Here is a 27,537-nt window from a genome sequence, read left to right as displayed (position 1 = left end):
GCTTTTTTTGTCGTGCTTTTATCTTTTTCCAAAATAATTCTGGTCCGATACTTGAAGTATGACACCTCATGTAAGTCTTTTTTACAAAACTCATTTCGGCATAAGTTTAAAATTTGAAATTTAAAAAGTAGTACTCGAAGTACGACACCGTATCAAATTTAAAATTTTATAAATAGTACCAATCAAGTATATTCATAAACACTTGAAAATAGGCAGCGGAGAGAATATGTTACAAGAAATACTGTTTTTAAAATTTAAAATTCTTTTTTTTTTTTGTTTTTTCATATCAATATAACTTGATATGGAGATAATAAATGGAGGATTTTTCAACATCAGAACACTCTCTTTGAGAGGGTTTTTGAAGGCGACCTTATTTCAATAGTAATAAGTTGACAATAAAACTTTTTCCATACCTGAAATGTTGTATATATGTCTTTGCATATTTTACACGATGTGTAAAAATTTCATGGGTTATACATGATTTCAAACTTTCTATAACGCCTAGCATTTATAAAAATAAAGTAAAGCCTCACCTTCTATCTCCGTTTGGAAACGTAAAGTAGGGCCTCGCCTTCTATCCTTGTTTGGACAGCATTTTGGATATAAAAAGTTCTATAATGGTTTTAAAATCAATATCCAACACTCAATATGAAATTTGAATTTTAAAAAAAAAAATATAAAATGAGACATACAAAAGTAAATGGTTGTAAATAATTGTCACCTATCAAAAAAACCCTAATAGTTAGGACGGTGGTGATGATTTTGGAAGTTTTTCGACACTAGAATTGTAATTATCCGTGACTTTGGAGGCGAGGATTTACTTGTTTTAAAGAGCATTTTACTTGTATACACGAGGCGTGCATAGTATTACTTATTTTTGCTGTGGATTGCATGCTCTATTCGCGTCAATGATCTTTTTGGGGCCTGCAAGTATCCAAGCCGTCATTGCCAATCGTAAAACGCATGTATTAATTCAATTCAGGTCCATTTTAGGATTTTTTGTTCATATCTATGCAATTTCCAGTGCAATTACACAATAAAATGGTGTTTTCATGGGGCTTGTCCCTTCTTCTCTCACTTCTTTTTCCTAATATTTTCCCACTCTTCCAAGTTCAAATGCTAAGGTCATGAAGGATTCTATTATCTGAAACTTTGTGCAATAAAATTTAGGGTTTTGGTTGGGAGAATCGATAGTGTTTTTTCTGGTTTTTTGATCCATTTCTTGGTCATGGAACAGATGCTCTCTCTCTCTGCAACTATAAATTCTGGGGAAATGGTAGCCTCTTTAGCTTGGAGCTCTATGTTTTCTAGAGGTTGTGCTTTGCCTGTGAATATAGGCTTCTGTAATCGAGGCAAGGATTCAAATACACACCTTTCTTCTAATTGTGAAAGAAAAAGAAATTCAGCTGTGCTTGTGAGAGCTCGCACTAATGCTCCTGTGATGCCCGAGTATGAGCATACTCCAGCTAATAGAGAGCTCAGAACTCCTCATAGTGGGTAAGTGATTATGCTCAATTTCATTGAATAAACTCATTTAGTTGCATGCATATTCTGAAATGTTTTTGCTTTCTCTTCCACCTCCTCTGTCTCTTTCTCTCTCTCTCTCTCTCTGATAGTTCTATTGAATAAATTCATTCAATTTGCTTGCATATACTGAAAAATTCTTGATGATTTATCTTTCAAGTGTTTTCTTACTTCTTATTCTTCTTGTTCATCGTCTCTCTCTGATCAGTTTTTGTTGCATTATGTGTTTTTGCTTGTACACCACATAATGATACATGCGTTGCATAGAATGCTCTCTCACATATGTTTTACTTATACACCACATGATGATTACCGGCATTGCATAGAATGCTTTTTCCCTACATTATGTTTTTTTACTTATACACGACATGAATGAAAATATTCATTGCATAGAATGCTCTCTCTCTCTCTCTCTCTCTCTCTCATCACAGTTTTTGGTGCATTGTGTTTTTACGTACACAACCTGATGGTTGCATGCAATTCAGAGAATGCAGGGGAAAAATGTTCATAGCAAATAAAAAATACAGAAAAATAAATTGCCTTTGATCATTGGTATGAAATTGAAGTGACTTTTTTTTTGTCGAAAATTTTTGTAACCCAGGTACCATTTTGATGGAAGTGCACGCCGTTTTTTCGAGGGTTGGTACTTCAAGGTCTCAATTCCAGAGCAAAAACAGAGCTTTTGCTTTATGTACTCAGTGGAGGACCCAGCCTTCAGTGGAAAGTTAGGGAAATTCGATGAGGCAGTTTATGGGTCTCGATTTACTGGAGTTGGAGCTCAAATTCTTGGAGCCCATGAAAAATATATTTGTCAATTTTCTGAAGAGTCTAATAATTTTTGGGGAGGTGAGTGTCTGTGCTAAATATTTTCTAATGCAAAATTCTTCACCATGAAAATTCAATCATGTTAAAATGGATTTAATTTTTTTTTGGGATATTTATCAAAATAGCCATGAGATATGAAATAGTTAACATTTTGCCCATATTGTTTGATTCTGTTTTCAAAATACTCATGAAAAGATGAGTTGGAATAGTTGCAAATGAATAAAATGTTAAATAGTGTTTCTCTTGTGGGTGACAGATTTCCCTTATTTAATTTCAAATAATTTATTTGTGCTGTTTATCTATTCAAGTGAAATCGTCACTATTATAATCACATTATTCACTTGTATGTTTCGTCATTATTTTTCTGAATTTGAACTCCTTGGTTGATCAAAAACATGAAATATTGTATTACTTTCCATACTTAGTATTGTTTGTTTCGCTGTCAGTTGACCTCTGTGGAGCTGGTTGCTGCACTCTAAAATTGACACGTTTCATTAGTTTCAAGGACAATGGAGAAATAACTGTTGAAGTAATGAATAATTGTGGTTATTATTTTCATTATATGAGTTTTATAATTTTTTATATTGTCTTTATTTTTCATTCCATGAGTTTGTAATTTATGTGGTCCTTATATTTCATTATAAGTTTGTAATTTAAAGCAAAATGAATTGCCTGTGGGCATTGTGGTTAATTATTTGAAGGTATTATAAATTTATAATATACTGAGTTATAGATACTATAGGTTTATAATGTACCGTGTTAAAGCTGGTAGTTCATAATGTTGGCATTTGTAGCTGATCAAGTAATGTCTGTAATAATTACTCATTGGACATATAAAAGTAAAGAGGCGGATGGAAACTTGGACTTAGCTAGAGAATAGAAAAAGAGATTTGGCCCCCAATTTTAATTTGGGGTTTTACCATGTTAAAGTTCTTGACTCTGATGTATATTATTGTTGTGCTGGGAACTGTATTGTATATCTTTTCTTGCTTATTATACGCAATAAAGCAACATACCTTGTTTCTTTTATTAGAAGTCACTCTTCTTTATGTACCTAACTTAAAATAAACATTTTCTAATATGCTGAGATAACATGATTTTTATGATCGTCTGCTGCTATATAGACAGGCATGAGCTCACATTAGGTAACACATTTTTAGCAAGGGAAGCCGTCTCTGCTCCAAATGGCGAAGTTTCTCCACAGGTTATGCATTTCATTTTACTGTTTGGTCAAGCCATTCTGAATTTCGTGTTATTGAACTTTTCTTGCTTATGCTATCACAGTTTCCTTTATGGAGCTTAATTTTGTTATTGTGAATTGGCTGGAACTTCCATTGTTATCAAATAGGATTTTCTAATTTGAGGTAATTGCTTAGTTGTGTACATTTATGCATGTGCGTGAAACTTGCGTTTGTTTTAGCAGTTACTTTGTGGTACACGGTTTGGCATTTGATTTCTTGGATCTGTTGTAAATACATTCTGCATTTTGGTTGTGATTTGATGGATGAATCATCTAATCCTAATTGTAACCGCAGTTATACACCATCTCCTCGTTTCAATTTTTTGAACATACCTTCTTTATGGATGATTCGGTGCTGAGAGACTCATTAAATTTTATGGTCCAAGTTGCAGTTGAATGATCCTAGATTACTGGATTCTCTAGATGCTGACATGAAACTCTTGACCACGTGATCTGAATGTTGTTTCTTTAACAATTTGGTGCTCCAATGTTTATATAACCTATGATCATATTTTTGTTTGATTCTGATGGTTAATATATTGTTTCTGAATTTTATATTCTCAAGTTATCTGTTGTTAAAAAGAAACTAGTAGAATCCAAATTCAATACAGACGATGTTGGAGAAAATAAGGGCTGGTAGGTTACAACCTGCGGTATCCCCATCTACTTCTTTTGTTACCTGTAAATGGACTTTTCTTGGTTTTTTAGGTTGGAGATTTGCCTCGGACCTTTTTCTTTTCCCCAGTATGACCTGGAAAATTCCGAGTTATGCCTTGTTGGTGTAAAATGTATAAAGGCGAGTGGACGTTGCTAGTTTGGAACATTAGGGGAAATTGTCCTCTCCAGTATGAGTTGTGGTACATTTAAAGGCAGGAGGCCTGGCTAGGGTGAAATTGTGGTACATTTAAAGTGCCATTTGTTTGACCAGGAAGGAATCAAAATTGTCAATGGGAGATAAGAGGTAGAAAAGAATGGTCATCACTTAGGTGCCTGTCATCAATTTGTTGGACATTGGGCCATTAGCATGAATAGAATGCTTATCAGTGGTGGTACTGAGATGAAGGTGTATTCTGAAGAAAGGAATTGGGGGTTGTAGTAGTTGATGGTTTGACACCTAATGATTAGAGCCTATCCCCACGTTTCTGGTCTTGCACTACCATGGCAAAGAATTTGTGTGAAGAGAGTCTTGTCTTTGAACACTTGAAATTAGAGAAGTTAGGTTGACAGTCCTCACAATTTGGCATTTGATTTGAATGTGTATATACCATGTTCTTCAGGTTGTCATGATGCTTTCTTTAATCTGTTCAGTTTTAATGTCTAATGATTTATTGAGTGGCATTGGAAACAAGGGTTTTTTCTGAACTTATGTACGGTCTTTTGCACAGGAGTTCCAAAAGTGTGTCTTGGAAGGGTTCCAAGTTACTCCCATTTGGCATCAGGGATTTATACGCGATGATGGAAGGCACGGTATTTCTTTTGCATTAGAGTAGGATAAGGATTCTGTAATCAAATATGTGAGCTAATGGAATACAGTGGAATTTAGTTTCAAATGTTCATGCCTTGTTTCTTTAGAATTTTATGTATTGGAATTGATCTTGGAGATTCCATCTACCTATCACATATAAGCAGATGCTATATGGAGATTGATATGTATTATGTTATCCTGCTAACGAATGTTGGTTGCGATGATGGTTATTATTTGGAATTATTCTATTCAACAAAATGATTTATTTATCGTTTTTCATATTTAATGGACAGACTGAAATGATCACTTTGACATAACCAGTGAAATTTCGTCAATTGTCTCCAGTCATCATCATCATCATAGCTTTTTCCCAATTAATTGGGGATGGCTACATGAATCCTGGTCTGCCATTCTGCTCTATCAAAGGCCATACTCTCAGTGAGGCGAAAATTCCCCATATCTTTTCGGACTCCTTCCATTCACGTCCTTTTGGGCCTACCTCTTACCCTTTTCAATCATTCCACTTGAACTAACTCGCACCTTCTAACAAGTGCTGCGCCACACATGGCCAACCCACTAAAGTCTACTCTCTCTCCTCTTATGGCATATTGGTGCTACACCTAAATTTTCCCGAATGGATTCATTTCGAATTCTATCCCTTCTTGTCTTGCCACTCATCCATCTCAACATCCTCATTTTGCTACTCTCATTCTATGGGTATATTGTTTTTTGTCCACTCAACATTCTGCCCCATAGAGTAAAGTTGGTCTCACAACTGTCCTATAGAACTTGCCCTTCAGTTTCATTAGTATGCGTTGATCACATAAAATTCTAGTTGCACATCTCTACTTCGCCCACCCAACTCTAATTCTATGTGTGACATCTTCCTCAATCTCTCCATTTTCCTGGATTATAGAAGCAAGATATCGAAAGTGCAGTCTTTTTTGTACTTCCTAGTCGTCAATCTTAACTACTTCCTCGTCTCTACTCCTATTATTTACTAAACTTGCATTCCATATACTTTGTTTTAATCCGGCTAATTTTAAAACTTTTGGATTCTAGAGCATCCCTCCAAAGTTTTAACTTCGTGTTTATGCCGTTTCTTGTCTCATCGATCAAAACTATGTCATCTGCGAACAACATGCACCGCGGTACCTCATCCTGTAGGTGCCTAGTTAAGTCGTCCATAGCTAAGACAAAGAGGTACGGGCTCAATGCTAACCCTTGATTTAGACCTATTGTCACTTAAAACTCACTCGTCATTCCACTAGTTGTTTATACACTAGTTAGCGCTCCGTTGTACATAACTCTCACTAAGTCGGTGTAGTGTCTAGAAACTCATTTCTTTTCCAATACTTGCCAAATCAAATATCGAGGTACTTTATTATAAGTTTTCTCTAGATCAACAAAGACCATGTGGAGATCTTTTCCCTTTACCCTAAACTTCGCAATTAGTTGCCTAAGAGGTAAAATAGCCTCAGTTGTTGACCATTTTGGCATAAAATCAAATTGGTTTTCAGATACACTCATTTCATGCCTTAGTCGTTGCTCAATTACTTTTTCCCAGAGCTTCATAGTATGGCTCATAAGCTTGATCCCTCGATAGTTCGCACAATTCTGTGTCTCCTTTGTTTTTGTAAATAGGTATCACAATACTCTTTCTCTATTTATCTGGCATTTTCTTTATTCTCAATACCTTGTTGAGCAACTTCGTTAGCTAGTCAATGCCAATCTAGCCCATGCATTTCCAAACCTTTATCGGGATACCATCTGGGTCTAAATCCTTACGGCCCTTTTCTATCTTCATCCTTTTCAAAGCTTCTTTCACTTCTGACATCCTAATTCTACGAATGTATCTATGATCTCTGCTTTCATTTATACCAACATTTCCTTCTACCGTATATTCCCATTATGTTCGACATTTAATAATTTTTAAAAATAAAATCTCCACCTTTCGTTGACCTATTTAATATGGTTTAAATCCTTACACTTTTTCTCTCTCATTTTTCAAAGACATCTTTTTCACCTTCTCTTGTTCCCAGTTTATTGTATAGGTTGTCATATGTGTTAAGTTTAGCTTTACTTCCTATTTGTTTAGCTATTTTTTTAGCATTTTTATATTCTTTTAAGCTTTGATCGTTTCTATTACACTGCCAAGCTCTATAACATGATCGTTTTTTGCTGATGGCCTTCTGAACTCCATCACTCCACCACCAAGTTTCCTTGTCGGAATTTCTTTTCCCTTTATATTCTCCAAACATAGACTAGCTAAATGCAACTCCCTTATTGTAATAAAATATGTAAGGTGAAAACTGTGGCATTCAATTCTTTTAGTTCATCTGGCTTCTAACCTCTAGATTTCCTGATTATGGCATTTGAAAATTTTTGTCAGGCATGCTTTTCCTTGGACTTTAAAGCACTCCCACATGCTCGCTTTTCACTCTCTACTGATTAGTATGAAAACCTACAATTTGATGTTCTGTTGAACATGGAGTCTCTTTGAGTATGAATATCTGATTAAACTCAGCCGAACAACAGTAAGTTTATGGGAAGGAGGAACCAATATGCCAGGAGTATGAAACTTTGTATTCGTTACTTGAAAGTGATGTACAACTTCTAATTTTCTATTAAAGAAAGGACGTATAACTTGTAAGTTTCTCTGAGACCATCAATTTAGAACATCAATCCTGAACACAGATCCAAATGGTTCCCACCACTGCACAACTTAAGTTGAAAAACAACTAAGCTAAAGAGAATAATAATTGTATAAAAACATCTACATAGTTTGGACTTTGGAATACATAGTTTGGACATACAACTTGTAAGTTTCTCTGAGACCATCAATTTAGAACATCAATCCTGAACACAGATTCAAATGGTTCCCACCACTGCACAACTTAAGTTGAAAAACAACTAAGCTAAAGAGAATAATAATTGTATAAAAACATCTACATACTTTGGAGTTTGGAATATATTGAGCAAAATGTCTATTGAATTCCACCAATATATTTTCTTTATATTCAAACCAAATCTGTACGAATTTGTTTACTGTTACACAATTCTTGTGCTACACATTTTAATATCAGTAAGATAAACTTAACAATCCAAAACAAAAAGAAAAGGAAAAAAGAAAAGAAGGTCAATTGAATCTAGTTCAGTTAATCGCTAGAAAAGAAATATTATGTCACCCATTTTATTGCATGACATTACATGCAATTCCAGAGAAATTCCAGTTCATTAAGAGAAAATGTCTTATGGGATTCGCCTAAATACTTTATTGGCAAGTGGTCATTGGGACTATCGAAGTCTGTTTAGACTGCTTGCTTTGATGAATTTCTGAACTGAGACTTGTATGGTAGGTTGTAGTGTGGGGTTCCCTGAAAATTTGAAACTTCTCTCATTTTTAACAAATTTCCTTGCTGGCAAATACTTCTTGTTTTTGTTCTATTTTTCTTCAAGGTCCTGTATTTTAGTGTTTAAGTATCCTAACTTCAGTTTTAATGTACCCAAATGGCAGGTCACCTTATGTGCAAACTGTGAAGAGTGCACGTTGGGAGTATAGCACCCGTCCTATATATGGATGGGGTGATGTTGGCTCTAACCAGAAATCCACTGCAAGCTGGCCTGCAGCACTGCCCGTATTTGAGCCTCATTGGCAAGTTTGCATGGCCGGTGGACTGTCAACGGGCACGTAGCTCTTTACCTTGTTCTAATATCCATTCTCTTCTCTGTTGCGTATGGTTTCCCTGTCCTATACTATTATATGAATTTGGATATGTTCCTTTAAAGGTATCAAAATAGTGCCCAAAATTTAATGAATGTTTCACGTTCACCCCTGCTCGCAATTTTTTTTTCTCTATAAGATGGTTCCCAGTCAGGTGTTCCACATTGTAAATGAGTATTTTTCTGAAATACTACTTTGAGCGTAAAATGGTCAATTGTAAAAATGGATTATGTCTTCTCCCCTTCCTTTTGTTGGTTGATCCTTGTGATGTACTTGCATGATATGCTTCAACAAATGCACATATTATTCTTTCACATTACCTGGTAAGGGTGTCATCTGTCCAGTGCATCTTTGATCATTTCTTTCTTGTGGTTTTGATCCCCCTAACTCAAATTCATGGTATTAGAATTTGGGGATCAAAACTACAATAGAGGGTATCACCTGGAAATTCAGAATAATTGCAAAATCCTGAAATTTTGAAGCTTGAGGCGGGCTAGCTTGCTTTCCTAAACCTTGTCTTTTTCCTGACAAACTTGAAAGTATTGAAACATTGATCTCCTGCAACAAACTGGTAGTGTGTACCACGAGGCCAAAGCCTTAGAGATTTTTTTTATACTCTTATTTTTGTAATAGATTGTGTGATGTGGCACTATATTTATTTTCCAGGTTGGATTGAGTGGGATGGTGAACGGTTTGAATTTGAAGATGCTCCTTCATACTCTGAAAAGAATTGGGGTGGTGCCTTCCCCAAAAAATGGTTCTGGGTAGGTTTCTGATTTTATATTGATATTCCTTGAGGCTCATTAATTTTGCAGACAGTCCCCATTTCTCATTGCCTTTATTCTATGGGTCTAAGGTACATTGACTTCAAAATGAACAAGTAGTTGAACAAATGCAGTAGTTTTCTTATTAGTCGCTTTTGTAGGGATGCACTTATGCAATTACTGAACTTTTTATCTTTTATTATTTTAGGGGGACTTATTAAAGGGTGTGGTCTGCATAAGTTGCAACCTTAAACAATCAAATTAAGCTGCACCTCCAAACTTTGTCACGAGGTGCAATTTTGGTGTCGAAAGTTTTTAGGATGGTGCGAGAATCTATTTTTTTTATCCCTGATTATAAAATTTTAAACTCCAAAAGTGGTTCAAATCAAGCAAATCTATAAACAAATGAAAATCTTGAAAATAGACGGTCCAAATAATGTGTCACAAGATGAACTATTTTTAAGACTTGAAATCTCTTTCTTTCTTCTCCATATCTATTCATCTTGGTGTCGAGATGATCAATTAGATTGTTTTCCTATATCAAAGTCTTCTTCGAAAGATTTTAGAGGTGTACCTTAATTCTACATTTTAAGGTGTCAACCTTATATAAACTTTTCCTTTATCAGACTGTGCACAAGAGATGAACTATTCACAATTTATTCATATTTTTTGATTTGATTTCAAAATACCTATCAAAAATACATGAGCATGAGTTGGAATAGTTGAAAAAGGGCAAATTGTTAAATTGTTGAAAAGTTAGGTCTATTTTGATAAATTTTCCTTATTTTTATTAATCAGTTATTTAATTATGGAAACAAAATATTAACTGTTTACTTGGACTGCCCAAATGGATGTACCGATCCATTTTAACTGAATCTTTAGACTTAACCCTTCATCTTTTTCAAGGCATAAAAAAGTTACTTGTCAGAGAAAGTTATCTTCCAATTACTCCAGTGGAGGACGTATCCTCTGTTAATACATGTGTCTGAAACCATTATAGTTGGATAAGTCCACCAATTCCACAAAACTAACTGAAGATATTTGCCCTTGTTCAAAGTTCAAATAAGTAAGGCACTTGATTTCCTTCTTTGTTTTTGTCATTTGATGGTTTTATGAACTTCTTGTGTAATATTTGTTTAAATATGATTTTGGCAATAAAAATTAAATCATTATGGAAAAATTATTACCAGTTATAGTGCAAGGAGACAATTCTATGATCCATTGGTTTGTATTATGAGTATCTTGCAGCAGCCTAGGCTTACACTTGGAACACCAGTTCTGGTCGCAAAGGAATTTATCATATTTGATGGAAAGTTAATTTATGATGAACATGCTGACCCTCATCAATTTCAAGTATCAGTTATAAAGAGATGCTGGGTATATAGTGATGCAATTATGAACTGATTGTCACAGGTTCAATGTAATGTTTTTGAAGGTGTAACTGGGGAAGTTGCATTGACTGCTGCTGGTGGAACAAGGAAACTTGTCGGACTAACTGAGACATTTGAAGATGTTGCTCTGGTATGCAATCATACACAAATTACGAATGTATCTCTTATATTTCTTTCTATAATTTTTAAAGATAATTGTCAAACTGGAGAAATTTTCTTGTTTTGCTTAATGAGGTGATGGCATGAAGTTTCTTCTCTTTTTTTTTTTTTGTATATAGTTTCTTCTCTCTGAGTTTCTATATCTTATCCTAGCATTTGTCTTTGTCATCTTAAGATCTTATTATTCTTTTGGGTGAATTCCAAGTCTCAGAGTTAATTTTGTAGATTGGAGTACACTATGATGGGAAATTTTATGAATTTGTGCCATGGACTAGCACTGTCAAATGGAAGATCGCACCTTGGGGTTATTGGTATATGTCGGGCGAAAATGACTCGTATAAGGTGATCTATTTCTTTGCTTATTTTTAGGCCTTTACCTTTCTCGTTATTTGTTGTAGCAATTTTTCCATGGTAAATTATGATAATAATCTCAAGCTCCTTACTCTTTCCTTTGTCACCATTTAAAAAGATATCAGTCAAAAAGATGAAAGCTTTTGCTAATTATTACCTGAAAATGAAAGGATATAGTATTTTGAGATATGAGTGAGAATGGGGACTTTTTATTGGGAAAAGGCTAAAATGAGGATGATAATTAAATGATGTTTGGGAACCCATGATCTTAGCTAAATTTGGGGAGTTCGAGAAGCCCCTTTTGTATAATGTTTACTTGCTGATCTGAAACCTTGATTTTTTTTTCTTGTTGAAAATTAGATTAAAAATTTCATGTCATTCGTTTGTATATGTTCCTAGGCTGCCAGTGTCTATGGGGTCTGCATCTTTTTATGTGTAAGGAGGTCTAGATTTATTGTATTTTTCAACTATAATTTGGTAGCATTATCTAGTATATTTTGTTTTCTTTCCATAGATGCTTCAAGCTCAACCATCATATATTCGGCAATGTAATGGAATCTATTTGATTTTAGAGTAAGAGTTTTATTTTGTTGACGAGCCTAGTTTTGGCTGCAGTGCGATCTATTTCTTATTGTACATTTTTTGAGCACACTATCATGACAGCTCCATCGGTGTTCAGAGAGTTTCAGTTACAGCAAAGGACAGTTTGTGTTTCAGTTTTCAGCTTGTATTTTGCCAACTCCCGACCCCCCGCCCCTCCCCCTCTGGCTCCCCCTCCTCCTCCTTCCCCCTCTCCCCTCTCTCTCTCTCTCTCTCTCTCTCTCTCTCTCTCTCTCTCTCTCTCTCTCTCTCTCTCTCTCTCTCTCTCTCTGATAATCCAGTCTTTTTGTAGGTCGAATTAGAGGCGACAACAAACTCTCTCTCTCTGATAATCCAGTCTTTTTGTAGGTCGAATTAGAGGCGACAACAAAATCAGATGGAACTGTTCTGAGGGCCCCAACAATAGAGGGAGGTCTCATCCCATATTGCAGAGATACATGCTCAGGCGACCTCAAGTTACGGCTCTGGGAAAGACGATATGATGGCACTGAGGGCAAGGTGCGCATCTTACCCTTCTGATAAATACGTTTTTTCAATTCTTTCCAGCACATAAAGTTAGAAAATGCTATTTACCATTGTATGCCATTAAATGATGAAAGAAGATTATATTCTTTTGTAATTTTCTGGTCGAAGAGTAGTCCTGGCATACTATGCAATCTGCATATTCAATGCATGTAATCTTTGTTGTCTAGAATGAGATTAAAGCTTTGCCTATTACTGCTCATGAGATATAGTGGAGGTTCATGAAAGTTTTTTTTCTTTTCATAGCATGTTCCCAAGTTTTCTTGCAGTAATTTCAACAACCTCTTTTATTTATTTATTTATTTGTTTGCCTTTTAAATCAACCAAGTTATCATTTGATACTACTATGTAATTTATGAAACTACTATGTTATCCAATTGTATAGCTTTTTTATGGGTTTCCTTTTTCTTTTGCAATGTCGTCTTCGTATTGATGATATATTGTTATTTCATATTTTTTTTCTATCAAAAGAAAAAACTGTTTAAATGGATTGCTGCTGTTTCTTTCGAGGGATAAAAATGGGTTGCAAGATGTAGGAATAAAATTATTCTCTGATTGCTACTACATGGTTCCTGTTCATTTCTGTTTACTGCTTTTGCCTTGTAAACCGATTCTAATGTCCTGATTTTATTTTCTGCCTGATTGTACAAATGTTCAATTAATGAGTCCCTTTTACTTAGAAGAAAAAAAAGATATTAGATATTACATGATGTTGATTTCCTGATCCTTGAAGAAAAGGGGAGTATCCCATCCGACAATGCTGTCTGGTATATGGTAGACCAAAGGAGCACAACCGTCGTTTTCGACATTTATCGGTTATAGGCCATGGTCATACCCATGGGGGTATTCACCTTGGTGCAGTTTTATCTCTACCTCTGCCCGGGAAAGGGCAATGGATGCCCCTATTATATACTATATACACCATACACCACTGGTGTATGGCATAGTTTCCCTTTAGAAAAAGAAAAGGAAGTAAAGTAGATAGGAATAAAAAGAGAAAAATATGCTGTCCTGACTGAATCTTCAATTATTTGCAGCTTATTCTTGATGTTACAAGTGATATGGCAGCTCTTGAAACAGGAGGAGGACCATGGTATGACACATGGAAGACAACAAGTGCCTCCCCTCCTTTAGTGGGCCAAATTCTGAGGTTTCCTATTGATGTTGACGCTATTTTCAAACCTATCCCATTTCTAAAGCCACCAGGTCTTTAGAAAATGTGGTTTCAGTTCCTTTTACATCTCTCTCACTTATGGGATTTGAACTCCAAGTTGCTTAAGATTGAATGAGAACAATATTGGCCATTGGGATACCTCTCCTCTCTCTTTCTCTCTCTCTCTCTCTCTCTCTCTAGGATTGAGTAAGGACAATATTGGGCAGTAGGATACCTCTCTATCTCATGGGATTTGAGAACCAACGTTGCTTAGGATTGAACAAGAGCAATATAGAGCATCTAGGAAACCTCTGCCTCTAAATTCTCTCTCTCTCTCTCTCTGGGGGGTGTTTGAGAAAGCAGTGAAAGTCCGTGACTTTCCCTGTTACTGTAGTTTTCACTTAGTTTGGGAATAGTAAAAATTAAAAAAAGTTGCAACGCAAGTTCTCCCTATTCACCATTCCCTTAGGTTGCATTTGATAACAAGAAGTTAGGGGAGGAAGAAGGAACTTCCCTATTACTTTATGGGTTACTGTGTTTGATGTACATAACTTATATAGTAAAGAAGTTCCCCTGGAACTTCTTTGTTCTCTTGTTTTTTGCATCTAAAATGATGGAACTTAAAATAGGAACTTAGTTCCTCAAACTTTATTGTGCTTTACGCTTTATATTTATATTATTTTATATATACTATATACTATAAATAAATATTAATAAAATAATTTATTATATTACATATTATATATAATAAAAATATATATTAATAAAATAAATATAAAATACATTATATTATATATTATAGTACATTAGGGGAATGATTTCATGCAACGATAACGATTGTATAATAGTATAATACAACCATATTTAAAGATCATGTGAAAGACATTTGTTTGACACAGGAGTTTTAAATGTGCACTCTTTTCATTCTTAAGATCAATCACAAAAGAGAAAATTTTGAAAAAAATCCTCTAGAAAGTTTTCATTCTAGCCCAATTAATATAAGCCGTCTATTTTATTGAGATGATTAGATATAGGCTTTGAAAGGATTTTTTTATTTCTAAAATTTCTAGATAGTGTTATCATCATTAGATTTGATAATGCTAAAAAAGAAAAAAAGTGATTTTGAATTTGTTGAGGTTTAGATATTGAAATTCACCAAATGGATGGTCGATATTCTTGGATGGGTACTAATTTTGATTATATTTAGGGTGCAAATTGAAATTGTTTTTTTCATAGGATTGATGATGAGGATGAAGAGAATGTGTGTAAAATTTAGGGTCATACAAATTCCAAAAATATGGTTTTCTAGATGTGTGGTTGCATTATACTATTATATAACCGTTGCATTAGATCATTTCTTATTACATTACACAAAATGTATTTAATATATGTATTAGATAATAAAATAAATATCAAATACACTATATATATATATATATATATATATATATATATATATATATATATATATATATATATAATATTTTGTCGGCCCACAAGCTAACGACTATAGTGTCAATTGGCTGAGATTTTGAATCTGGGCTTGATCCCATGGTCACAATCTTATTTCGTATTTGAATTTTTATTTTTTTTCTACAAATCCAAATCACTTGAAATGTTTATTCTTTAAAAATAAGAGAATCTAATAAAAATGTAAAAAAATAATATGAAAAAAATAAATAAATCAAAATAACTTTAAAACTTTTCAGGGGTATTTTGATAATTTTATATTTTGTGAAATATTTTTATCAGGTGTACCTTGATGAGAAGAGTGAACGTTTAAAATTTCAAGTGATTTGGATTTATAGAAAAAAATAAATGAAAATTCAAATATAAAATGAGATTATGATTGTCAGATCGGTCGAGATTCAATTTGGGCCGTTGGTTGACGCCGTAACTGTTAGCGTTTAGGCTGACAGGGTCCACTCCCTATATATATATTTAATATAATATATTATATTACATATTATGTTTTGTTATATAATATATTTTATGTATGTAATAGATATTTACAATATAATATATTGTTTTATGTCTAATATAAAAATAATATTTAATATATAATATTTAAATAAGCATGACTTTATATTCCCACTGGTTGTCTAACCCAAGTACCTAGAATTTCTTTAACATTCCAGTAAGTTATTAAACATATACACTTAAAATTTCTTAAAATAACTTTTTTCTTCCTAGCAACGAAGAACTTCCAATTTGCAGGGGATATTTACCTTCCAGTTATCAAATAGGCCCTCAGCGTATGTTTGGTTCGTGTGTAAATATTTTTCGAAAAATATTAATATATGTAAATCGTGTTTCATACATTTGGTTCGTGCAAATGTACACACAAATAAAATGTCTCTTATGCGTAACTTTCTTTTTGGGGTTTTCATAATGATAATCGTAAATACTATTTGGTAGGTTGGGATAAAGTGTGTGCCCCTAAGTTGGAAGGGGCTTGGGAATTTGCAAGGTCAAGTTAGTGAATCAAGTTTTACTTGTAAAGTGGTGGTGGAGGTCGACTGTGGGAGGAGATAAGCTATGGAAAGAGGTGTTACTGGCTAAATATGGAGCAGATTAGGCTGGCTTTATTGGGAAAGGTGGAGGAAGTAACACACGGTCTCAACTAGAGGTGGTCATGATAAATGTAAGGTGAGAGGTAAGGTGAGAGGTTGGGAGGGGCTCTTCGGTTGAGTTCTAGAATTATAAATGGCTGGGATTTTAAAAGTGTGTGGCCATGGGGCTTTTAGACGTGTATTATTTCTCACTCTTATAATTTACTGCTTATCACTAAAAAAGAGATGTTTCTTAGAGAGAGAAAGTACCGTTATCTAACGGTTAAAAAGTAACTACCCACTTTTCAGGATTACAAGACCATGTGCTTTCAGACATTTTAGGAGGAAGTCGAATGTTGGAGAACAACTTCCTCCATCCCTCGTTAAAAAGGGTTTCATGGCCATGGAGAGGGACACAAAAATTTGTAGAGTTTTCACAGTTCTGGTAAAAGCTTGATCTTTGCCATCGATAGTCTCAAGATACTACCCTTAATCTTAAGAGTGGGTCCATCTCTTCCTTCAAGTTTTTCAACACCTTAAAAGTGCAATATAGATAACGTTTTGATAAATATGTTAAATCAATCTTTGAAAGTGGAAGATGATGTTTGTGCAGATAGAATTGTCTGGGATATTTGGTTTAGCTATAATAGGGTGCCTGACAGTATCCAAGACAGTTCCGCGATCTCTTGAGGGACATATCTACATATTATGTATCACGTGAATTTGATAATGAGGAGATTTGGGAGCTTTCGAATGATGGTATGTTTTTGGTTAGATGTTATATCATGATAGAGTAAGATAGGAACAACCTCATATAATATCCAATTGGAAGTAGCATATACCACATAAGATTCATATTTTTTTATGGACCCTATCACACAATAAAGTGCTTACTGTAGACAATCTATGAAGAGGGGAAAATTATTCGTAATTGCTGCATTTTATACAAAGAATATGGCCTCTATCACAAAATAAAGTGCTTACTGTAGATAATCTAAAAAGAGGGGAAAATTATTGGTAATTGCTGCATTTTATACAAAGAGAATGACGAGACTGGTGACCATTTGTTTTTACATTGCAAATTTTCTTCTGACTTAGGGAAGTAGGCTTTTCTTTTATTTGGTATTCCACTCCCCTTGCCTAGGCAGCATACCATTCCATTGATCATTTATCTCTTCCTCTCTTGCCAAAGGTAAGTGTTACGATATGGTAGTTATTCCAAGCTTCGATTTTGTGGCTTCCAAGCTTCGATTTTGTGGGAGGTGTGGCTTGAATATAAGGGCAAGCTTTTTATGCTTCCCCTACAGTATAAAAGTTATATCTTCCCCCTTATCCAACCATCCATTTTGAATGGAGGGCTAAGATTGCCCCAATCTCAATGTCATGTCTCTACACTATTTTATTTTTAATTTTTTTTATAAACTATTTTGACACCAAATTTTGGACGTCCATTCCTCTATTAAACTTGCACCAGCAAAAATATAAAACGAATATTTTCAATAAAATAAAATGACAAAAATACCCCTGAAAATTTCAAGGGGTATTTTGGTCATTATATTTTATCGAAAAAATATTTTTAATATTTTTTTATAGGTGCGCTTCAATGAGAAGATGACATGTACCAAATTTCATATTCATACAATTTGTATAAAAAAAAACTAAAAATAAAATAATTTAAGACATCGGATCTAAGATCAAATAGTGAGTGGCTCTCTTGATCAAAAATGGACGGTTGGATGGTAGGAAGAGGATAGAACTTCTATGCTGGAGGGGAAGCATACAAACTTTTCCTTGAACATAATAGATGGATCAATAGGTGGATCTTTGAAAGCAACTGGATGGAGCTGGATAGGATCAAGGAGAGAATCATCCAAAATATTTGGTTATGGGGGTGGGTGATTGAAAGGGATTCACTTAATCTTATTAATTGGTGTTTGGGGATGAGTAAGCCTCATTGGATCTATAGGAAGCAATGGATGCAAGTTATGGATTGTTACAAGTCAGGTGGTTAGTTTCAATCATGTTTATAGGGGGGCGAATGAGAGAGCTCTCTATTGCTTAAATATGTGGTTCACGCTAATAGTTTGATTGTTTTTGCTTTATCTTCGGTAACCGTGGTGTTTTCTATTGAATAAAAGTATAGTGCGCTTGTCATTTTTTTATTTTTTTTATTTTTAAATTTTTAAATTATTTTAAATGGTATACATGTTTGTATTATATATATATATATATATATATATATATATATATATATATATATATAAACTCTTCCCAACGCCTATAGGCGAAAATGAATAGTGATTTCACTTACTCTCATCACCATCCAAACTTCATCGTATGGTCACAATTGTCCGGTAGTGTTTTAATTTTCATTTTTTTTTTTAGAAATCTACATTACTTAATATTTGGAGTGTGTGTACATTTTAGTGAGGCGCATCTAATAAAAATATGAAAAAAGTAATTCGTAAAATACAAATTGACCAAAATACCTCCGAAAATTTATGGGGGTATTTTAGTCAATTTATATTTTACGAAATATTTTTTTTCATATTTTTATTAGGTGCGCCTCACTAAGATGTACACACTCTCAAAATTTCAGACCATTCCGATTAGTAAAAAGAAAATGAAAAATTGAAATACTACTAGACAACTGTGACCGTGCGATGAAGTTTGGATAGCGATGAGGGTAAGCAAAATTACTATTCATTTTCGCCTATAGACGTTTTGTAGTATCTTATATATATATATATATATATATATATATAAAGTTGGGATTAACCCACTAGCTCATATGAACATATGAGCCCAACGGCCCAGATTGAATTTGGGCTGATCTGATGATCACGGATGTCCGGTAGTATTTGAATTTTATTTATGTTTCTACAAATCCAAATCACTTGAAATTTTAGGCATGTGTTTATAAAAAATAGTTGAATGTGACCAAAATACCCTCGAAAAGTTTTGGGGGTATTTTGGTGATTTTATTTTACGAATAATTTTTTTAATATTTTTATTAGGTGTGCCGTGATGAGAAGAACACATACCTAAAATTTCAAGTGATTTGAATTTGTTGAAAAATAAAATAAAATTCAAGCACAACCGGATCGTCAGATCGACCCATATTCAATCTGGGCCGTTGGGCTCATATGTTCGTATGAGCTAGTGGGCTAATATCAGTTTTTTCTTATATATATATATATATATATATATTATAATAATTAATATTATAATAGAACATATTATAATATATTAATATGATGTAGTCTAATAATATGTTATAGTTCTATAGTGCAATGGTGAGACCAGTTTTGTTCTATGAGGCAGAATGTTGGGTCGATAAAAAACAATATACATGAATCTATTCAAGAGAATTTAAACGTGGCACCAATAGGCGATAAAACGAGTGGCCATGTGTGGCGCCGATCAGTACAACACCGGTTACGATGGACGAGTTAGTTCAAGTTGAGGACAGAAAATGACCAATCAAGTACAACACATGTTAGGAGGGGCGAGTTAGTTCAAGTGGAGGACCGAAAAGAGAAAAGGGTAGGATATGTTGAAAGTAGTCCGAAACGATATGGGGACTTAATAGCGCAGAATGGAGAACCATGATTTATGTAGCCGGCCCATATTAATTAGAAAAAAAATAAAATGATGATGATGAATCTAATAATACATTATAATATATAATTATAATATGATATAATAATATTATACATATTAATATGATGTATAATATTATAATAATATTACATATTATAATATATTAATATGATGTAATCCAATAATTTATTACATTATCTATCTATACTGCATTATTTTCTCCATGATTTATGTAGCCGACCCATATTAATTGGAAAAAAGATAAAATGATGATGATGAATCTAATAATACATTATAATATATAATTATAATGTGATATAATAATATTATACATATTAATATGATGTATAATATTATAATAATATTACATATTATAATATATTAATATGATCTAATCCAATAATTTATTACATTTTCTATCTATACTGTATTATTTTCTCCATGATTTATGTAGCCGACCCATATTAATTGGAAAAAAGACAAAACGTTAATGATGAATCTAATAATACATTATAATATGATATAATAATATTATACATATTAATATGATGTATAATATTATAATAATATTACATATTATAATATATTAATATGATGTAATCCAATAATTTATTACATTATCTATCTATACTACATTATTCAGTCAGAGTTAAAGGGTAAACATGTGTCAGAAGAATAAGAAAGACCCTATATATAGAAAAATTGTGGGTACATGCTTTCATAATAGACCCTAAAAATAATGTGTCCCTAAATTTTATTGTATAGAGAAGAGAGAGAAGACGGTGCGCGTACGAAACCATAGGAGAGAGAGAGGGACAGAGGTAAGGCGATTTTACATAGAGAGACTTCAAAACCATGAGAGCGACAGAGAAACACAGAGAGAGGGAATATGCAAATAGAAAGATAAAGGTAGAGAATGGCACCTATTTTAGTGGGACAATAAAATTTAATAAAGAGAAAGAAAGAGAATTGTGTACCTATCTTAAAATATACCTTAAATCTATCTCTAAAAAAAGAGGAGCATGTGATCTTTAAGGGAAGAGAGAGATTAGAGAGTACCCACTTAAACAAAGTTTAAGAGAGAGAAATTTAAGAGATTTAGGGGAAGAGAGAGATAGATAGTACCCACCTAAATAAAGTTTAAGAGAGAGAAATTTGAGAGAGAGAGGAGAGAGACGCACCTAACAAAATCGAGATACTTATTTTAGGAGACCAAAATTTTAATGGAATTTATGTTGTAGAGTGATAAAAATAGAGTAGAAGATGTTGTTACCCTTTCAAATAAGATAATGATGGTCATATAGGATCATTACTATTCAAATAATACATATATCATCTATCTTTCCCAAGACTTATAAGAATTCCAACAACTTTTTAGTTCTCACGATGTCTCTTCCCCCAATTTTCAGGTACGTTCTCCCTTGGTTTACTTTCTCTGTTCCCTATATTTTTTTTTGTTACATTTCTCTCTTGGTTATATCTCTCTTGGTTAACCTTCATGGTTTCAGTTTAGTTTTATGGTTTTTGATTTAGTTTCAATTTCATGGTTTGTATTTATTACGTGGTTATTGGTACAATCTTTTATTCTTGATTCGGTCAAAATCATGAAAAGAAAACTTGAAAATAACCACTTGATTTCTTTTCCAACATTTTTTTTCTTGATTTGGCTAAAATTATGAAACAAAAACTTGAAAATAATCACTTGATTTTTTTTCCAGCATTTTTTTTAATAAGATACCTATTTTAGTCTTCCTCTTTTACCTTAATAGGAAGGAAAAAGGGTTGGGTGAGATGGTGGTTATGTTGATAGGAAAAAGTGCAAGGTGAGATGGTTAGGTTGGTTACAAAAAAAGCAAGGGGTACACAGAAAATGGTTTCTAGAGAGAGAGTTTCTTTAGGGAAAGAGAGAGATGGACATTACATACCTAAACAAAGTTTAAGAGAGAAATTTAAGACAGCAAAACTGAGATATTTTGATTTGGAGACCAAGATTTTAGTAGAATTCATTTGATAGAGTAATAAAAGGAAATAGATAATGTATTTATCCTTTCAAATGATGCATGTCTCCTTTTTCTTTCCCAAGCCCTATAAGAACTCTAACAACTTCTTAGTTCCCATGATCTCTCTTCCGCCAATTTTCAGATACATTCTCCCTTGGTTTACTTTCTCTCTTCCCTATAGTTTTAGTTACATTTCTAACCTTCATTGGTTCGGTTTAATTTCATGATTTACATACTATAAAATATAATATAATATTAATTATAATATAATCTATAATATAATATATGAAATTTATATGTTATAAAAATAATATATGTTATATATAATACACATATTATATATTATATATAATGCCTATATTACATAATATCGATAATATATAATATATAATATATACTATAAAGATTTATGTATATTGTATTATATTATATTGTATTATTCTATACTATATACATTATATTATATCATACATTTATATATTTATATAATATATGTTATAAACTTTACCACAATATGATAAACTTTCTCTAATGCCATATTATATAATATATTATAAAATAATATACCATTTATATAAAATAATATATTCTATATTAAGTATTATTGAAATATAATTTTTGAGGTTATTTTGGTCAATTTATATTTTATGAATTATTTTTTTCATATTTTATTAGGTCCGTCTCACTAAGATGTAAACACGCTCCAAATTTCAAATAATTTGGATTTGTAGAAAACAATAAAAATTGAAATACCGTGGACAATTGTGACCGTGCTATGAAGTTTGGATGGTGATGAGGATAGACGAAATCACTGTTCATTTTCGCCTATAGGCATTGGGAAGAGTTTTCCATGCTATGAAGTTTGGAGTGATGAGGATAGGTGAAATCACTGTTCCATGCTATGAAGCTTGGAGTGATGAGGATAGGCGAAATCACTGTTCCATGCTATGAAGTTTGGAGTGATGAGGATAGGCGAAATCACTGTTCATTTTCGTCTATAGGCATTGGAAGAGTTTTTCATAGATATATAGGAAAAAGATGGGATTAGCACTATCTCATATGAGCATATGAGCCCAACGTCCCAGATCGATTCTGGGCTTATCTGTCGATCACGGATGTCCGATAGTGTTTGAATTTTACTTTTTTTTTTTTTTTTCTATAAATCCAAATCTATTGAAATTTTAGAGGGATGTTCATCAAAAATATTTAAATATTGAAAATATCAAAAGAATATTTTACATGAAATAAATTAACCAAAATACCCCCAAAACGTTTTGGGGGTATTTTGGTCATTTTATTATGAATAATTTTTTTTATATTTTTATTAGATGCTCCAAGATGAGAAACACACACCTAAAATTTCAAGTGATTTGGATCCATAAAAAAAAACAATAAAATTCAAACACTACCGGACATCCGTGATCATCAGATCGGCCCAGAATCAATCTAGACCGTTGGTATCATATGTTCATATGAGCTAGTGGACTAATCCCATTTTTTTTCCATATATATATATATATATATATAAAATACTATGATATCTCAAAAAGTTGTAAATTATACATACTAAGCTATTGTTAGTTATATCAAGATTTGTCATTTTCTTTTTAACAATTATTTCAAGATTTGTTATTAAACCATATCAAACCTACACGTACAAGAAAAGAGGATCGAGATTCCCTTTCTGAATGGGAAAGATTTTATTTAACACTTAGTGCTTGTAATTTCTAGTTTCTAAATCCAAAAAATAAAAAAGAGGCTCTTTTTTTTAAAAAAGAGAGCTAGGAAAATCTAGTCAAGAAATATAAGAAAATCTAGAAGATTATATTGAAGAGAAAAAGAAAATTAAGAAGATTCGGATTTATCTTAGTTCCTCATGTACACAAAAACATTTTAATCCTATATATTACATACGAAAGCTAATCTACGTAGGATAGGAGTTTATCTTAATCCTATGTACACAATGGTAACGCTATTATTTATTAGCACGTAAATTAGAGGACTCCAAATAGAAATAGAATTTATTTCAAATTCTAATTTAGTTACTCTTATATATACAAAGATGATGAGTCTCTATATTTGGTTACTGGATGAGCAAATTTTTCCTTGGATTCAAATACTGAAAGAAGCATTACTCGCTGCACAAATTTCAGCAATGGTGTCCTGGAATCAGATCAAAGCTTAGTCGCCACAAAAATTTCAGCAATGGTGTCCTGGAAAACAATATTGCTTGCTTTCGGCATAACAACTATAGATGTCGGGATGCTTGAATTGGCCTCCGCCATTGGCGGGAGTGGTGAGCGTGGTATAATTTTCAGGATCCCTTATTCCTCATTGGTTGTTCTTAAGGGATGCAATAATTAAGAAAATAGTGGATGATGATGAAGAGTTAGAAGAATTCTTTGATAATGAAGAGGAGATGAACATGAAAAGGCCACTCGTACCAGAGATTATCATTAGCATCCCAACATTAAAGATCGGAAGTGTGTCTTCACCGTATTTCTCGAAGAACAACTTCTGTCTAATTTGTTGGGAGAATTTCATGGAGGGAGAGATAGTCAAGGAGTCAAATTGTGTCCCTGCAGCGACAAGTGGCTCTGCCAAGCTAACTATTACGCATATTGTCAAGGAGTTGTATCCTTGCAGCCATATCTTCCATGGTGCCTGCATTGACAAGTGGCTCGGTTAAGCTAACTAGAGAAAACATATTGCACAAGGTTTATCATACTGCCATGAAACATCTAATCTATTTTCTTTTGGTTGTAGCGTGAATTATTTTATTTTTTATTTTTATAATCTCTTTTTTTTTGGTTGCAATTTAAACTCCTCTTCTTACTTGTGATGTTCAACAGCTTAATTTTTTTTTTTTTTTTCCTTTTGGTTGCCGCTGTTTTTTTTTTTTTGTCCTTTTGGTTGCCGCTGTTTTTTTATGTTAAAATTTTATTTCAGATAGCAAGATCGTGTAAGTCTATTTCCTTTTTCATTTTGTTGTTCAAGAACTTCAAATCCAATTTTTTTTCTTGAAAACAAACACTCGAGGATAGTTTAATGGATGATCACATAAATCCTTCCAAGTTGTTGTTTTGCCTGAGGACGTTGTTATTGAAGCTCACTATATGAACTGCGTAACAAGTTAGAGCTAGTGATGAGGGCCAGATTTTTGGGGTCAATGAGATTTGAGCTTGGTTGTTTCAGGATTTGTTATTAAACCGGATCAAACTTACACAGATAAAAAAAGAGATTTATCTAATTCTGATCTAAATTCTGATTCCTAAATGGTGAAATATTTTTAAAAAGTAATTTTTTTTTCAGAAGCTAAGAAAATAAAGAGAGATAAGAAAATCAACTAAGAAAATAAAGAGATAAGAAAATCAAGAAGATTACTTTACAAAAAAAGAAAGTAAAGAAGATCGGGAATTTATCATGTCCCACGAAATAAATTATCTTTTTAAGTGATTAAATGAAGTCTCTCTCTCCCTCTTTGAATTATCTTTTTTAAATGATTAAATGAAGTCTGCGTCTCTCCCTCTTTGATGCAATGTGATCTTCTTTTCTCAAGATAACATGATCTATATATGTCTTATGGATAAATGGAAAAATATTTTCATATCTCTTATAAATAAATGGAAAAATATTTTCATATCTCTTATAAATAAATGGAAAAATATTTTCATATCTCTTATTTTTAGGTTTCATGGTTGATAAATCTAAGGTTTCAAAATATATTTTCTAACCTCCTGATCACTTTAACCTCTTTTTTAACTTAAATAAATGTGAGAAATATATACTTTTGACCTACTTTTTAACCTAAACAAATGTGAGAAAGACATACTCTTTTTAAACCCGATCATTTCGCTCTCTTCACTTATATACCCCAAACTTCTCTCTTTTTGCATCTCTCACTCACTCTCTCTGTCTTCCTGTGTTTCACCGAACACCTTTTTTTCTCTATCTTCTCCGTAATCTCTCACCTCCATAAAACCTTTCTCTCTCTTTAGAAGTTTGGGATGGCTTTTAGAAAAGGCAAGCCTTTTTAGATTTATTTATCTAAAAAAATAGGTTTAAATTACTTTTTAAATTTGTTTGGCTTTTTCTCTCTCCTCTCGGTAATCTCTCACCTCCATACAACCTTTCTCTCTCTCTTTAGAAGTTTACTTTTTAATTTATTTGGCTTTTTTTCTCTCTCCTCTCCATATCTCTCACCTCCATAAAACCCTTCTCTCTCTCTAGAAGTTTGGGATGGCTTTTAGAAAATGCATGTCTTTTTAGATTTATTTACCTAAAAAAATAGGTTTAAATTACTTTTTAGATTTGTTTGGCTTTTTTTCTCTCTCCTCTCGGTAATCTCTCACCTCCATCAAACCCTTCTCTCTCTCTAGAAGTTTGGGATGGCTTTTAGACAAGGCATGTCTTTTTAGATTTATTTACCTAAAAAAGCAGGTTTAAATTACTTCAGGTTTAAATTAGAGGGGTTAGAAGAAATAAAATCTACGATTTTTATGCTCAAAGATATCTTTTAAAACCTTGAGTCTATTGCGAAATGAAACTTAAAAATAGAAGGTATGGAGATATTTTCCTTGGATAAATATATAAAATAAATAATATAAAGTCTAAAAAATTGAAATTTTTTTTTTTTTTGGATCAAGTTATTTGAATATAAGATTTTTTATTAAACAGATCATTCTCAAAATGAGAACATGCAATCCTCGATCGATAAAATAAAAAAGTGGCGTTTTTTTTTAAAACTAAAAAAAGAAAGCTAGAAATTAAAATACTATATATTATATAATATATAAATAATATCACCATCCAAGTCGGATTTGGGTTGGGTCCACACGGACCTGAACCCAAATCCAAATAGTGTTCGAGTTTAATATTTGGACATGGACCTATTCCGTTGGGTTCAATTTTTGAACCCATACCCAGACCCGGGTTGGGTCTGGGTCCATTGCTGCCCTTAGGTACGAGGAATGACCATGATTGGATGTGTTGTTTTTTTTTTTTGTTAAATTAGTTTTCTAAACTAGCACCGTATAAAGATTTTCTATGCCTGTAAATCCATAAATTTGAAAGGATTGCTCACAATAATTGTACTAGCCAACCATCCATTTTGAATGGAGGGTTAAGATGGCCCCAATCACAATGTCACATCTCTATATTATTTTAATTTTAACTTTTTTTCTATAAACTATTTTGACACCAAATTTTGGTCGTCCAATCCTCTATTAAACTCGCACATCTAAAAAATATAAAAACAATATTCCCAAAAGTAAAATGGCCATATTCCCAAAATTAAAATGGCCAAAATATCTTTGAAGGTTTTGATGGGGTATTTTGGTCATTATATTTTATCACAAAATTAATTTTGGCCAAAATACCTTTGAAAGTTTTGAGGGGGTATTTTGGTCATTATATTTTATCACAATATTAATTTTTAATGTTTTTTATAGGTGCGTCTCAATGAGAAAATGACACATACCAAATTTCATATTCATACAATTTGTATAAAACAAATTTAAAATAAAATACTCTCAGACATCGGATCTAAGATCAAAGGGTGAGTGGCTCAGTTGATCAACATGGCCGGGTGGATGATAGGCGAAGCATAAATCTTCTACATTGCAGAGAAAATATATAATTATAATATGATATAATAGTATTATA

The 27,537-nt window shown here is 32.8% G+C and overlaps 1 protein-coding gene across 15 annotated transcripts; it reads left to right on the top strand.

Moving 5' to 3' along the window:
* Positions 1–902: 902 nt before the first annotated feature.
* Positions 903–24,708, top strand: VTE1 (tocopherol cyclase, chloroplast / vitamin E deficient 1 (VTE1) / sucrose export defective 1 (SXD1)). 15 transcript variants are annotated; one of them, XR_016055557.1, is made up of 12 exons: positions 903–965; positions 1,238–1,497; positions 2,126–2,370; positions 3,474–3,553; positions 4,975–5,051; positions 8,572–8,741; positions 9,445–9,542; positions 10,956–11,063; positions 11,318–11,434; positions 12,059–12,335; positions 12,392–12,541; positions 13,603–13,877. XR_016055557.1 is itself a non-coding variant. In XM_020662628.2 (11 exons), the coding sequence occupies exons 1-11, from the start codon at positions 909–911 to the stop codon at positions 24,141–24,143; spliced, it is 1,479 nt and encodes a 492-aa protein (XP_020518287.2). In that variant the 5' UTR covers positions 903–908; the 3' UTR covers positions 24,144–24,708. The 15 variants fall into 15 exon arrangements, 11 of the variants coding, with proteins under 11 accessions (XP_020518287.2, XP_088722836.1, XP_088722837.1 ...); XR_016055559.1 differs by having other exon boundaries at positions 903–982; positions 10,978–11,063; XR_016055556.1 differs by lacking the exon at positions 12,059–12,335 and having other exon boundaries at positions 12,336–12,541.
* The last annotated feature ends 2,829 nt before the right edge of the window (positions 24,709–27,537 follow it).

Source organism: Amborella trichopoda, chromosome 5 (assembly GCF_054954075.1).
Source record: "Amborella trichopoda isolate Santa Cruz 75 chromosome 5, AtrichopodaSantaCruz75HAP2 v2.0, whole genome shotgun sequence".
Lineage (NCBI taxonomy): Eukaryota > Viridiplantae > Streptophyta > Magnoliopsida > Amborellales > Amborellaceae > Amborella > Amborella trichopoda.
Note: the sequence above shows the minus strand (reverse complement) of the source record. Positions and strands in the feature narration are given on the sequence as shown.